At 44.4% G+C, this 13,130-nt stretch overlaps 1 protein-coding gene across 1 annotated transcript; it reads right to left on the bottom strand.

Moving 5' to 3' along the window:
- Window positions 1-6,994: 6,994 nt before the first annotated feature.
- On the bottom strand, window positions 6,995-9,092 carry LOC137815698 (uncharacterized). Its single transcript, XM_068618811.1, has 3 exons — window positions 8,974-9,092; window positions 8,095-8,917; window positions 6,995-7,537 (listed from the first exon to the last, which is right to left on the bottom strand). Exons 1-3 carry the CDS (start codon window positions 9,090-9,092, stop codon window positions 6,995-6,997), a joined length of 1,485 nt encoding a protein of 494 aa, XP_068474912.1.
- Window positions 9,093-13,130: the final 4,038 nt, after the last annotated feature.

Raw genomic sequence — 13,130 nt, forward strand, 5'->3', positions numbered from 1 at the left:
AACATCAACCATTTGAAAAACAGTTTTCAACCTTTTCTAAAAACACCTAAGTATAAAACAATCGGTTGTTTCGACAAAACAATCGGTTATTTTTCACTTAGTTAGAAAAACACTTTTCTTTTAAAAAAATTGAGAATGCCTATGCTTTGGATTCTGATCCTGCCGATTGACTTAGTGCAAGAGCGTTGCCTTGTCACAGTCTTCCTCACCAGCTTGTCACCACGTGCCCTCCAAGTCCACACAGCAAATAGCCTCTCTGAGAACCTGAAAAACACACAGTGGCGCCTCTGCGGCCGGTGGCGCTCCGATGCTCAAGTCAGGGACAAGAACACCCAAAAAACTAAGAGAAAATATGCTCTGTAGGACCGTACTAAAGGCACACAACCCTAGCAGAATGAGCCGTAATGAAAAACGTACCTCTGGAAATTCTGTTAAGGTTACCTTTATAGCTAGGTTTCTTCTCTCTCCAGGCCGTTATGCTTTTGGACGCGTGGCTCGCATCCAGCCCTGCACGTGTCGCCATCTGGGCTGGGATAGCAGGTAGCGCCCAGCGCTACATGTGTCGTCATTGAGCGAGGACAACTTGAGCGTCATTTCTCTATTGCACCCAACCCTACACGTGTCATCATCTAGGTTGGAGTAACTGGTGACATCCAACCCTACACGTGTCGTCATCTGGATTGGGGCAACTTGAACGTTATTTCTGTGTAGTAACCAGCCGCACAGCTAAGTCCTCTACACAAGGAGCAAGCTAGCGCACAATGCGCTGTGAAACATCACCTGACAAGGTGAGTATCGGATGCAACAAAGTGCATCATCTCTGTGATATCGCTCGTCGCAAGCGGCACCTTCTTTATTGCTGCGCCGTGCATGTTCTAGCTGGGGAAACCTTGCCACCAACGAATGTCCACTATGGGAATCCTGTCGTTGATGAGCAAGGTGTTCCCCCCAACCCACTCGACCTTCATGCTCCATGCTGGCGCAATAATCATCTTACTGAACTTATACGCTTGAAATTACTGGGGGATCCGGCGATGTGCTTCTTGTGGCGGTGTGCAAACCACCCGATCTCCTAGCATTCCCCGACGATCTCCTACCATCTGATCTCCTAACACTCCCATACGGCGACTGTGACGTAACTCTGGTGACCGCCGGTTGCGCACACTAGAGATCGGAGAACGCCAATTCAGCGTTCGGCGACTATGCTCACTTCTGAACCATTCATCTCTTCTAGCCTACGTATTCCACTGAGCACGCCCCACCCGGGCACGCGCAAGACACGTCATCACACCTGATGTCCTGGTCGGTACAGATTCAATCAAGAGTGGATTACATAACTCAATCTACCCCAGATCCTATCTAAGACAGCTCAACAATAGCAAGCACAACCTAGCCATCAAAATCCTTCAAAGGGTTTGGATTCTTCAAAGCTTGAACACCACTTGGTTCAATAATCACCTCACCATGGACCCACAGGTCCTACCTGTCCGTTAGAGGAGGATAAAGTTCAATGATGATAGGCGTCAGGTAATCAGATAAGAGACCCAGAAACTGCTGAGTGCTGGCCACATCAGGGAGATCCAATACCCGGAGTGGCTGGCGAATGTAGTATTAGTCAAGAAGGCAAACGGGAAGTGGAGGATGTGTGTGGACTTCACAGATCTCAATAAAGCCTGTCCGAAGGACTCCTACCCGCTGCCTAACATCGACACCTTGGTAGACAGCGCCTCGGGGTGCAGACTCCTTAGCTTCCTGGATGCTTTCTCGGGGTATAACCAGATCCTCATGCATCCCAAGGACGAATGCAAGACGACATTCATGACGAAGCTCTCCTGTCACTGTTACAAAGTGATGCCCTTCGGGCTCAAGAATGCAGGGGCGACCTACCATCAGTTGATAGACAGAGTACTTGCGCCCATGATAGGGTGAAATGTTCAGGTGTATGTGGATGACATGGTAGTTACCTCTCAGGTGAAGGATCAGCACGTTGTTGATTTGAAAGAGCTATTCACCACAATAGCCAAGTACCGGTTGAAACTGAACCCTGAAAATTGTGTGTTCAGGGTCGAGGCAGGCAAATTCTTAGGGTTCCTACTCACTAAGCGTGGGATTGAAGTTAACCCTGAGAAGTGCGCTGCCATCATAGCTATGCGTAGCCCGATCTCGGTGAAGGAAGTGTAGCAGTTGACAGGGCGGATGGCCGCTTTGTCCAAATTCGTGTTTGTAGGGAGAGATAAGGGGCATCCCTACTTCCAGTGCCTAAAGAGAAATAGCAAGTTCGTCTGGACCAAGGAGTGCGAGGAATCCTTCCTCAAGTTGAAGGAGTATTTGGCCAGCCCACCAGTATTGTGCAAGCCACAGCTAGGCACCCCGCTTCGCTAGTACTTCACAATCACTGGTCGGGCGATCAATTTGGTTCTGGTCAGGAGTAGGATCAGGTACAAAGGCCGATATATTTCGTGAGCAAAGTTTTGCAAGGGCCTGAGGTGAGGTACCAGGCCATAGAGAAGGAAGCTTTGAAAGTTGTTCCCGCCGGTTGACCGGGATCATCTTTGCGCGTGGCTTGTCCTTGCGAGCTAGGGCACCTCTGTTTTGCTCCGTCCGTGAGTACCTGAAAAGAAGTGAACAAAGGGGCGCCCTCGCGGCCGTTTGCACTCCGACGATCAAGTCAGCTAGCGAGAAACATCAAAAGACTATACTGAATGACTGAAACTGTGTAACTGGAACTGTGTTGCCCTAATTGCCTTGTGCTCACTGTGAGTGCGCCGCGAAGACAACTAGGGTTTTCTGCTCTGTGTATTTGTGTGAATTTAGGTTAAAACTCGGTCCCCTTTCAAATGCCCCAAGGTCCCTTTTTATACACCTCTAATCTTAAAAGTGCGTTAAAGCGCATTGAAGGCGTATAAAAACATTCCTTGGAACATTCGAATCTTAACTGAATTAACGCGTACCTTGGCGAACTTTCCCTGAAACTTTTAATGAGCACGTGGGTATTGCCACGTACCCTCTTGACTTGATCGTTTATTCTGTGCAGAGGGTCCCACAGCACCGCTACCCAACTTAGGGTTATTTCATCATATGAGTCCTCTTTTCTGCGAAGTGCTTCTGTTATGTGGGTCGACTTTTTGGGTGCCAACCCGCGCACCCTAATCACAGATTTCTTGCCCTGAGGGTGTATCTACCTTTCTCTCGTACCACACACGTGGTTTTCCCCTAGTCGTGGCCCTCTCGTGGGTCGTATCTATACCAGGGTTTCCCAGCTGTGACGTGGGTACTTCACGAGTCAGGTTTTTCCCCCTGTTGGTGCTAGAACTTATGTCCTTGAAGCCACCTTTTTTTGGTTACTGTTCTGAACTGTCGAGGCCCGAAGCCTCCTTGTGACGCCCTTTCTTGGGCGATGCCTTTCTTGGGCGATGCCTTTCTTGGGCGACGCCTTTCTTGGGCGACGCCTTTCTTGGGCGATGCCTCACTTGGGCGATGCCACTCTTGGGCGACGCCTCAGCGAGGCGATGACTCGAGTGGTCAACCTGTTGACTTTCTTCCATGGGTCCCTGGAGAGGTTCCACCATGCGTTGACTTTGTCCTTTGGTCAACGTCCGGGGACGGGACGGTACAAAAGTAGTGTTTTTATCGCGAAGACTTCACCACTACTTCTAGAGCTTCACCGTAATAGTGATGACAGACCTGCCCATCCTGAAGGTCTTACAAAAGCCCGATGTGGCAGGACGAATGGTGCGCTGGGTGGTGGAGCTATCAGAGTTCGATGAGCAGTACGAACCCAAAGGACCTATCAAAGGCTAGGTTTATGCTGACTTCGTGGTAGAACTCTCCTCGGCAGCCACGCACCAAGAGGAAGCAGGTTTTAGATGGGTCCTCTCCGTAGATGGATCCTCCAACCAACAGGGTAGCGAAGCTGGTGTTATCTTGGAAGGTCCAAATGGGTTGCTTATCGAGCAGGCCTTGCGGCTCGCTTTCAAGGCCAGTAACAACCAGACAGAGTACGAGACACTGATACCTGGAATGCTACTGGCTAAAGAGAATGGGGCAAAGAGTTTGATGGCGAAGAGTGACTCTCTGTTGGTAACAGGGAAGGTTACAGGGGAATACCAAGCCAAAGGACCCCCAGATGGTCACGTACCTACAGTATGTCCATATCCTGAAGGAGACTTTCGCGGTGTTCAAGTTGGTACATGTCCCTCGAGAACAGAATGTCCGAGCTGACTTGCTAGCAAAGCTCGCCAGTTCAGGCAAGGGAGGCAGACAAAGGACAGTCATATAGGAGACCTTGAGGACACCTCGAACCACCACCACAGACATCACATCGGAAGTCCAATAGATAAGCACCTCAGAAGTTGTTAAGAGAAGTCACCAGTCGTTGACTCAAGAGACCCAGAAAATGGCAGAATAAGCACATACGCGTTATCAGAGGAAGAGTCAATGCAAGTCTGCCTAGTTGAAGGAGGCGAAACCTGGATGACACCCTATCGACGTTACTTGGCTGATGGGATACTCCCGCTGGAAGCCACAGAGGCTAGAGTAGTCAAGAAGAATTCGAGTAAATACACCCTGATCGACGGGGATTTGTTTAGAGATGGGTTTACTCACCCTACCCTGATATACGTAAGTGGTGAGCAGTGCACGCGCATTATGGCAGAGCTTCACGAAGGGATATGCGGGAGTCACATCGATGGCCTAGCTCTCTCGTCGAAGGATGTCCGCGCAGGATATTATTGGCCAACCATGAGGGAAGACTGTACGAGGTATGCACAACGGTGCCAACAACATGCTGATTGGCACAAGGCGGGCCCAGAAGAGTTGAGATCGATCTATAGCCCCTAACCGTTTCATACCTGGGGATCGACATTTTAGGGTCATTCCCTCTGGCAGTTCGACAGATGAAGTACCTCGTGGTTGCCATTGAGTACTTCACAAAGTGGAGAGAGGCTGAGCAAGTGGCGCAGATCACAACCCACAAGGTCCAACACTTTTTGGGGAAGAATATAGTATGCCGCTTTGGAGTCCCAAAACGGTTTGATGGGTTGATACCAAAAGATGGATTGTTCTTCTTGGAGATTTGAAAAGGGTGGCAGAAGCAATGGATGTGATGGATCAAGGAGGGCTCATATAGAGCTATGGGTTCCTTGTAGGTGCATGAAAGGTATGGAGAGTGATTGGTTGGGCCATATCACTTGGAGAAAGGTGGAGGTGAAGATCAAAGTGTCTAACCTAGAGAGACTAGACAAGGGAGTAGAAGCTTGCAATATTTGGCAGCATTTTACTCATAAAATTGATCTTACAAAACATGAGTCAAAGCACCCTATTTATAGGATATGGTGCCTTTGAGAGCAAGGAGCAATGGTAGGATGGGAAATACACAAAAGAGCGGATGCTAGGGTTTTGACTAAATTCAATGTCGCACCCTAGGCGAAAACTTCTAGAAGCTAGGTTAACTTCTTACCCTAAAAGGCTTTACTCAAGCTACAATGATAAGCACCCCTCTCCATTATGCTAAAGGAACCCTATTCTACTGAAATTACAAATAAAGAAACTAGCTTTCATGGCTTGGGCTTTACTTCTTGTGGTCCTCTTTGAACATATAAAGAAACATTTCTCTGCCATCAGTAGTAGAGTCCCAATCTTCTTGATTCCTTTTTTCCATGGACCTAGTTGTTGGGCTTGATCTAGGGCACGAGCTTGGGCCTCTTCCATCATCCCCTCCCTCTTGAAAAGGATTTGTCCTCAAATCACATGCTTTTGCCTCTTCATCTTCATTACCTACAAAAGGGGTTAGATCCATAACATGTGATTCTTTTACAAGGAGTTTTCTATGTGTTTCTTGGGGTATGCAAAGTTTTCCTTCTTTGAATAAGTACCCCTCAGAAACATAAAAATTTTCTTGTGCTCTATATTGGCACTTAGCAAAAGTGGGTGCAAAATCCGGATTTTCTTTATAAAGCTCTTGCATGTTTTCAAGAATGTATTTCATAACATATGGAAATTATTCAAGAAATTCCATCCACTTTGCATGTCTTTTTTTCAACTTGTGCCGACCCTTCAAATCTGATGGAAACCAAGTAGATGATGCTCAAGCCCATGAAGCCCAAGCCCAACCAGAGGCCCAAGCCCAACCAGAGGCCCAAGCCCAACGAATCACTAGAAGCATGGCAAGAGCTTTGGGACAAGAGTATAATAAGATGGCTCTTCTTATTTCTTTTGTAGAATAGGGGTGCGAATGTAATAAATAGGTGTAAGTAGTAAGGGAGTCTAGGGGGGAGTGTAGATAGGAGTTAGGAGGTGCCAAACTAGGAAGAAAAGTCACACTTCCGTCGTGCACTAGTTGGCGCCGAATTTGATGCTCATTTGAGGCACATTTGGGTTTGCATTTCAGCACCTTATAGGCTATAAATAAAGGTGCTGCCCTTGTACAAATTAGATTTGGATTTTATAGTAGAGAGACTATACTCAAATTTAGAGATAAGTTGTGAGTCTTGAGTCTTCTTCTTCCTTTGCCTTATCTTGTGAGCAATGGTGAGCTTCAAGTGGCGGCACTCCATCACTTATCTTGGAACAAGGCTCCAAGTGGCGTGAATGGCTTCTCCAAGTCTCAAAAATCCAGCAAGCTCCTTTCTATAAGTGTTCTTCTTTCATTTCTTCAATTTCCATTCGGTAGCTTAGCTTTTCTTAGTGTTTCCTTTCATTTGCACCGATTAAAATTGTGTTTCCAGCTTTGTTTCCTTGATTCTGTTTGGTTCAGTAGCTTAGCATTACATTTCTGTTCGGTTTATCTTTCTTGTTCTTCATCTTTGTTGTTTGATTCCATTTGACAATATATGGACTTCCATATGAGTCTTGGTTGGTGCAAAGTCTTGGTGAGTTCTTGAATTAGAACATTGATCCAATTTTAAGTAAAGTGCCTATTCAAAACCAACTCAAGTTGCTCCTAAGAATGTCAAAGAATCAAGTATTCTTGTTGTTACATTCACATCAAAATCTTTCAAAGACCCATGATCACTATGTATGGCAAATCTTTTGAGACTAGATAGTCTTCCCAAGTTTGTAGGGCCCTCACAAGTGCATAAAGCTCTTTGTCATAGGTTGGATAGTTGAGGGCGGCACCATGAAGTTTTTCACTAAAATATGCAATTGGGTGCCCACCTTGCAACAACACAACACCTATTCCTACTCCCGATGCATCACACTCTAGCTCAAAAGTTTTGGAAAAGTTTGGTAAAGCTAGAATGGGTGCATTAATGAGTTTAGCTTTCAACCTTTGAAAGGCTTGCTCATGCTTCTCTGTCCAACAAAATGGAGTGTCTTTTTTCACTAACTCATTGAGTGGTGAAGCTAGACTTGAGAAGTTAGGAACAAATCTCCTATAGAAACTCGCTAGACCATGAAAGCTCCTAACATCTCCTACATTTTGTGGGGTTGGCCACTCTTGGATGGCTTTTATTTTCTCGGGGTCATCATGTACCCCATTTTTGTTTACTATAAAATCTAAAAACACTACACTATCTTCACAAAAAAGTGCACTCATCTATATTAACAAACAAACTATTTTTCCTAAGCACTAAAAGAACCTCCCTAAGCTGACTTAGGTGGGACTCTAGGCTTTGACTATATACTAATATATCATCAAAATAAACTACTACATATTTAACTATGCAATCCCTAAGGACATGATTCATAAGTCTCATGAAAGTGTTAGGTGCATTAGTGAGTCCAAAAGGCATCACTAACCACTCGTATAATCCAAATTCTATACCTCTAACAGGTTGAAGTCCAATGGGTCCTTCCTTAGGGAATATATCACCAAATTCTTTTAAAAGTTTTTGGACTTGAGGAGGTTGCTCACAAACTTTAGAAAGTGTGGCAGTGCATGCAAGTGTTCCTTTACAAAGAAGGAGGCCTGAAGGTTGTTCAGATAGAAGTATCTTTTCAATTTTATTTTCAAATTTTTCTTCTTTCTGAATGACCTTGTGGGAAGGAACACTCTTCTCCCATGCCTCAGCTTTCTCTCTAAGGTCTTTTTCTATTTTTTATTTTCTTTCTCTCATTTTCTCTTTTTTGTTTCATTTGTACTTGGTCCTTTACCACTTTTGAGGGTGTTAAAGGATAAAGTAAAAATTTATTTTCCTTATGAGTAAAAGTAATCTCATTGGTAAGACCATTATGCATAGCTTTCTTATAAAATTGCCATGGTCTTCCCAATAAGATATGACAGGCTTCCATGGGTACTACATCACATAAAATCTCATCATTATAGTTCCCCACAGTAAGACTAACTTTTACTCGCTTGTCTACAGTTAGTTCCCCATCTTCATTGATCCATTGAAGTTTGTAAGGTTTTGGATGAGGTAATAATTGTAGATTAAGTTTTTCAACCATCCTAGTGCTACAACAATTGCAGCAAGAACCACTATCCACAATGAGAGAACAAATGTTTTCTAAAACTTTACATCTTGCATGAAAGATGTTCTCTCTTTGTGTTTCATGGTTCACACTAGGGTGATTGTTGAGGGTTCTTCTGATCATCATTAATTCTCCCTCACAAGGATATGCCACCTTACTATCTTCTTTCTCTTCTTCCCAACTAGACTCGTCATCTTGGCTGCTATACTCATCCCTCTCTCTTAAGATCATGGTTCTCCTATTTGGGCATTGGGATGCTATATGACCTCTACCAAAACACTTAAAGCACTGGATATTTCTATTGCGGGGTTGTGAGGTAGACACATCTTTTCCTACACTTTTGGGAGTTTCTTTGGGTTTATCTTTTGAAAGACTATCCTCGCTTTCTCTTCTATATTGTTTCTTGGAATAAGAGTTAGAGTAAGAACTCTCCTTGCGACTTGATCCTTTTCTCAAATTTTGTTGCTCAACTTTTATACAAAGTTGGATAAAAACATTCAAGTCCCTATAGGGCAAGAGTTCCACTTGATCCCTTATCTAAGATTGAGACCACTAAGGAACCTAGATATGGTGGTGGTTTCTTCCTCCCTAATAGAGGCTCTCATCATGTAAAGCTCCATCTTTTGCCTATACTCCTCTACACTCATGTTCTTTTGTTGGAGTCTTTGAAGCTTGTCCATTAACTCCCTATTGTAGTATGAAGGAATATGGCGGCGTCTCAGGGCTCCCTTAAGGTCATTCCATTATTCTATGGGAGGGTCCCTGTGGAGGCGCCTATCTCTTTCTAAGGTTGTCCACCAATACATAGCGTTTCCTTGAAAGCTTAAAGTGGCTAAGGGTACCTTCCTCTCCTCGCTAACATGATGGCAAGCAAAAAGTTGATCTACTTTCATTTCCTAATCTAGATGCATGTGATTTTTTTAAGTTTCTAATGTCTTCATCCTTTTCTTTCACAATTTTCAACTCCTCTTCTAAAATAGCAAGATGAGCATCCCTTTCTTTTTTATCTTCTATGATTTGGGCCTCATGTTGCAATTGTCTATGTGATAGTGATTGAAAGTCTTTATCTAATTGTTTTAAAAGAGATTTTATAGACTTTCTATCACTTTCACTTGGACTAGAAGAATGAGAAGACATGTTGAAAGTTATGTGTTAGAAGAAATTTGTTAGAATATATGGCCTTAAACGAGAGGGGGATGAATTGTTTAAGAGGGGCTTTTGAAAACTTTTTCAACTAGAACAAAATCCTTTGTATGAAACTCAATCAGAAATTCAGTTAGCCAAGATATTAAGCACAAAACCACAAAGCACCAGAAAAACAATCGGTTGTTTCTTCGAAACAATCGGTTGTTTATACTAGCAAAGCAATAACAACTGAATTTAAATGAGTTTAAGGGAAGAAAGAGATACACAAACAATTTATACTGGTTCACTCTTAAACCAAGAACTACAACTAGTCCCCAGAAGCCACTGGGCAATCCACTAAGCAATCAAAATAGATTACACACAAACCACCAAAGAAGTGACCTTGAACCCTTCAAGAAACACACTCTCTTTGGCATAACACACCAATAATGTTGATCTTGACCACCTCAAGAGCACACAACACTCCTTAGCAACAACACCAAAATTTACAAAATATTCATAACGAATTACACTTGTTTATAGAACAATCTGAAATCAATACAGATATAATCCTATTCCACTCTCTCTTGAGAAAACCCAAAGCTTAATGTGAATGTTCAAAACTTGAAAGCAATCTTTCACAACTGAAAAACTCAAATATGTTTTTCTTGTTTGTTATAAAACATAAACAAACTATTTATATCTTTCAAAGATTAGTCAAAGCATTTAATAGAATACTCAAATAACAAAATAGAATTCTGTTAGGATTTTCAAAGAAACAATCGATTCAAATAATGAAATAATCGATTGTTTTGGTGTGACAGCAAGTCAACCAACCAAAACAGTTTTCAACCTTTTCAAAAACACCTAAGAGTAAAACAATCGGTTGTTTCGACAAAACAACAGGTTTTTTTTCACTAAGTTTGAAAAACACTTTAAACATAAAAAGGTTTTAAAACACATTAGCTTTAGATTCAACAAAGAGTGGATTACACATTTAAACTACCCAGATCATATCCTAAACACAACAACAACTTCAGCCCTACATCAAACACTTGGATTTGGATTCTTCAAAGCCTTTGATCACTCTTGATCAACAATCTCCCCCTATTTGATGAAGACAAATCCCTGGTTGCTTGTGTTGGACTTTCTTTGAATCTAAAGCAGTTCCTGTAAAACAAAACTTATGCAATACACAACACCTATACCAGCAGGTTAGAATAGCACATTTACTTACCAATGTATCAGACAAACAACGGGTTGTTTCCTCGATTCAATCGGTTGTGTCTGTCAGCAGAAGCAGAAAACAGTTTCAATTTCAGACATTGGAGAGATTTAACAGTCTGAAACATTTTATAAAGAGCAGACAACACAAAACCAACCAATTCTCCCCATATTTGTCTTTCGAAATAGACTTTAAGAATTTTAAAATAGTTTAAGAGAGATTTTGAGAGTCAAGAATACCTAACTTATTTCTTAAGAAGAAAAACCTTTCTTTTGGTAGGGGTTTTGTGAATATACCAGCCAGTTGCAATTTTGTTTCAATGAATTTCACTTCACAATCTTCATTGTTCACATGATTCTGTATGAAGTTGATCTTGCCGGTGACCTGTCCTTTGAAGGCTCCGCAACGTCTAACTCTGCCTTCCGTAAGTCAGCGAACAAAACCACCAAAGAGTAGTTCACTCTGTGATCTCTGTAAGAACCGTGTTCTCTGCGAATTCTCTCTCTTCTCTCTGTGCGAAAACTAGCCACTTATCCGTATGAAAAGCGTCCCTAGAAATGAACATGGAACCCCCTTATATACCTTGACACACCCCTAAGTTACTCGCGTACGAAGTAACTTAGCGTGTTTCATATGTTGGGTGTCTCGGGCAACCTCAATGTAGGTACCAGGTGCAACTTGGATCAGCGCGCATACCAGGTATTGCCTGTCGTGTGAACGATCACCCCTTCTGCCACGCATGCCACGACCGCCAGCTTCCTCAGACCGCTCTTGTGCGCAGTACCGAAGGGCGTATGGCTTCTCTGACTCCCGACGCCATGCCACACAAGGCTCGGCTGCAGCGCTCTCATCGAGAATTCCCTCTCGTTCCCAGCATAACTGCGTGTGACATAACGACCGATCAGCCTCGTGGCTCACCTGGTCGATGATCGCGCATTCCCTCTGATCACCGACCTCCAAATGATCGCTCTCTTCAAGATGTACCAGCTTCCCTGGCCCACGTGTCCCACTAAGAACAGCCCACGTGGACATCGGTCGCTAACGTCACCCTAAAATGTGACCGACCGGATCACAAGCCCCCCAGTCGCGAGCTGCGTACTCGTTCTCAGCGAAGAGACTAAATGCTCGTTCTCGATGGCCACGTGGCAAGTGACGCCACATCACGTGCCACATCACATATTGCGCTTTAAGTGACGTTACGCTCTCCTTACTTAATCTTGTGACACGTGTGCGCATCAACGGCTAGCGTGAAACGTCGTTTGCATTTCCCTTATTCAAAACTTACGCGCCTCCACTGTTCCATTATCTTCTCCAACACGCTTCTCTGCAACTCGCGAACCCTCCTACTGCGATTCATCTTCTCCATTCCCAGGGTACCAGGAACCGTTCGCGATCACGAAAAGGTACCCCCTTTCTTCCTCTATGGCATATTTAAATAGCTTTTACCGATTGCATTGCTCAAAAACTGCGTTGTGCATACAACATGGGTCGTTTTTCCCTTTCCCGCACTGTACCAAGGCTTCTTTTGGTTTTTCTGCGTTTCACTTCTTCTTCCCCTTCGTCGTTTTCATTCCTCTACCTCCTTCGAACCATAGCGTTTGCTCCCTTCATCTTCCTCTTGTTTTTACTGATTCCTTACCTTTTCCCTTCTCCATTGTAGTTACAGACAATGACTCCCACAAAAACTACCGCGCGCCTTGCCTTGTCTTCGGGTGCACAGCCTTCCGCCAGTGCACCTTCATCGCTTTCCACAAGTGCCACTCCCTCGGCGGACACACAACCCCAGGCGACGCTCGCTCCAGAGGACTACGCGCAAGCGTATAAGTGGGCTCCCCTCCACCTACTCGCCGAAACGTCCAGCCAACTCCCAACCGATCATCTCGCCACCCTGCTGAAGGGTGCTGATGACGAGCCTTCACGCGCCGTCGATAGAGAAGACGACCGGAACCTGGGCGTGCGCATCCCCCCCAGGCATGCCTATCTGCGTAGATGATAGGGCCACCAATGGGGTGCCCTTCACATTCATCTACTCGGCAATCTTTAAGAGGCTACGCCTCCGCCTACCCTTCACCTTCTTTGTGAAGGAGCTCCTTACTAAGCTGAACGTTGCTCCTGGCCAACTTCATCCGAACGCTTGGGGCTTCATCCGCACGTTCGAAATCCTGTGCAACCATTTCGGGCACCCTCCATCATCCGACGTCTTCCTCTACTTCTTCGAGGCCAAGAACCCAGGTGATAGGTCGTGGGTTAGCCTAAACGGTGTGACAGCAAGGGTGATCCTGGGTCTGTACCAGCAGTCTTTCAAGGACTGGAAGGGCAGGTTCTACATGATCACTTCCAACCGACGCAGCCCTTCCCTTCTCGAGGG

The sequence above is a fragment of the Phaseolus vulgaris genome, chromosome 1 (genome assembly GCF_000499845.2).
Source record: "Phaseolus vulgaris cultivar G19833 chromosome 1, P. vulgaris v2.0, whole genome shotgun sequence".
Classification (NCBI taxonomy): Eukaryota; Viridiplantae; Streptophyta; class Magnoliopsida; order Fabales; family Fabaceae; genus Phaseolus; species Phaseolus vulgaris.

Excerpts from the sequence above, each read along its gene's own strand:
- LOC137815698 (XM_068618811.1), bottom strand. The coding sequence starts at position 9,092 with ATGGACAAGCTTCAAAGACTCCAACAAAAGAACATGAGTGTAGAGGAG. Across the intron at positions 8,918-8,973 it reads GAAACCACCACCATATCTAG|GGACTTGAATGTTTTTATCC; the intron begins GTTCCTTAGTGG and ends CTTGCCCTATAG. Across the intron at positions 7,538-8,094 it reads CTTTAACACCCTCAAAAGTG|ATGAGTGCACTTTTTTGTGA; the intron begins GTAAAGGACCAA and ends TTGTTAATATAG.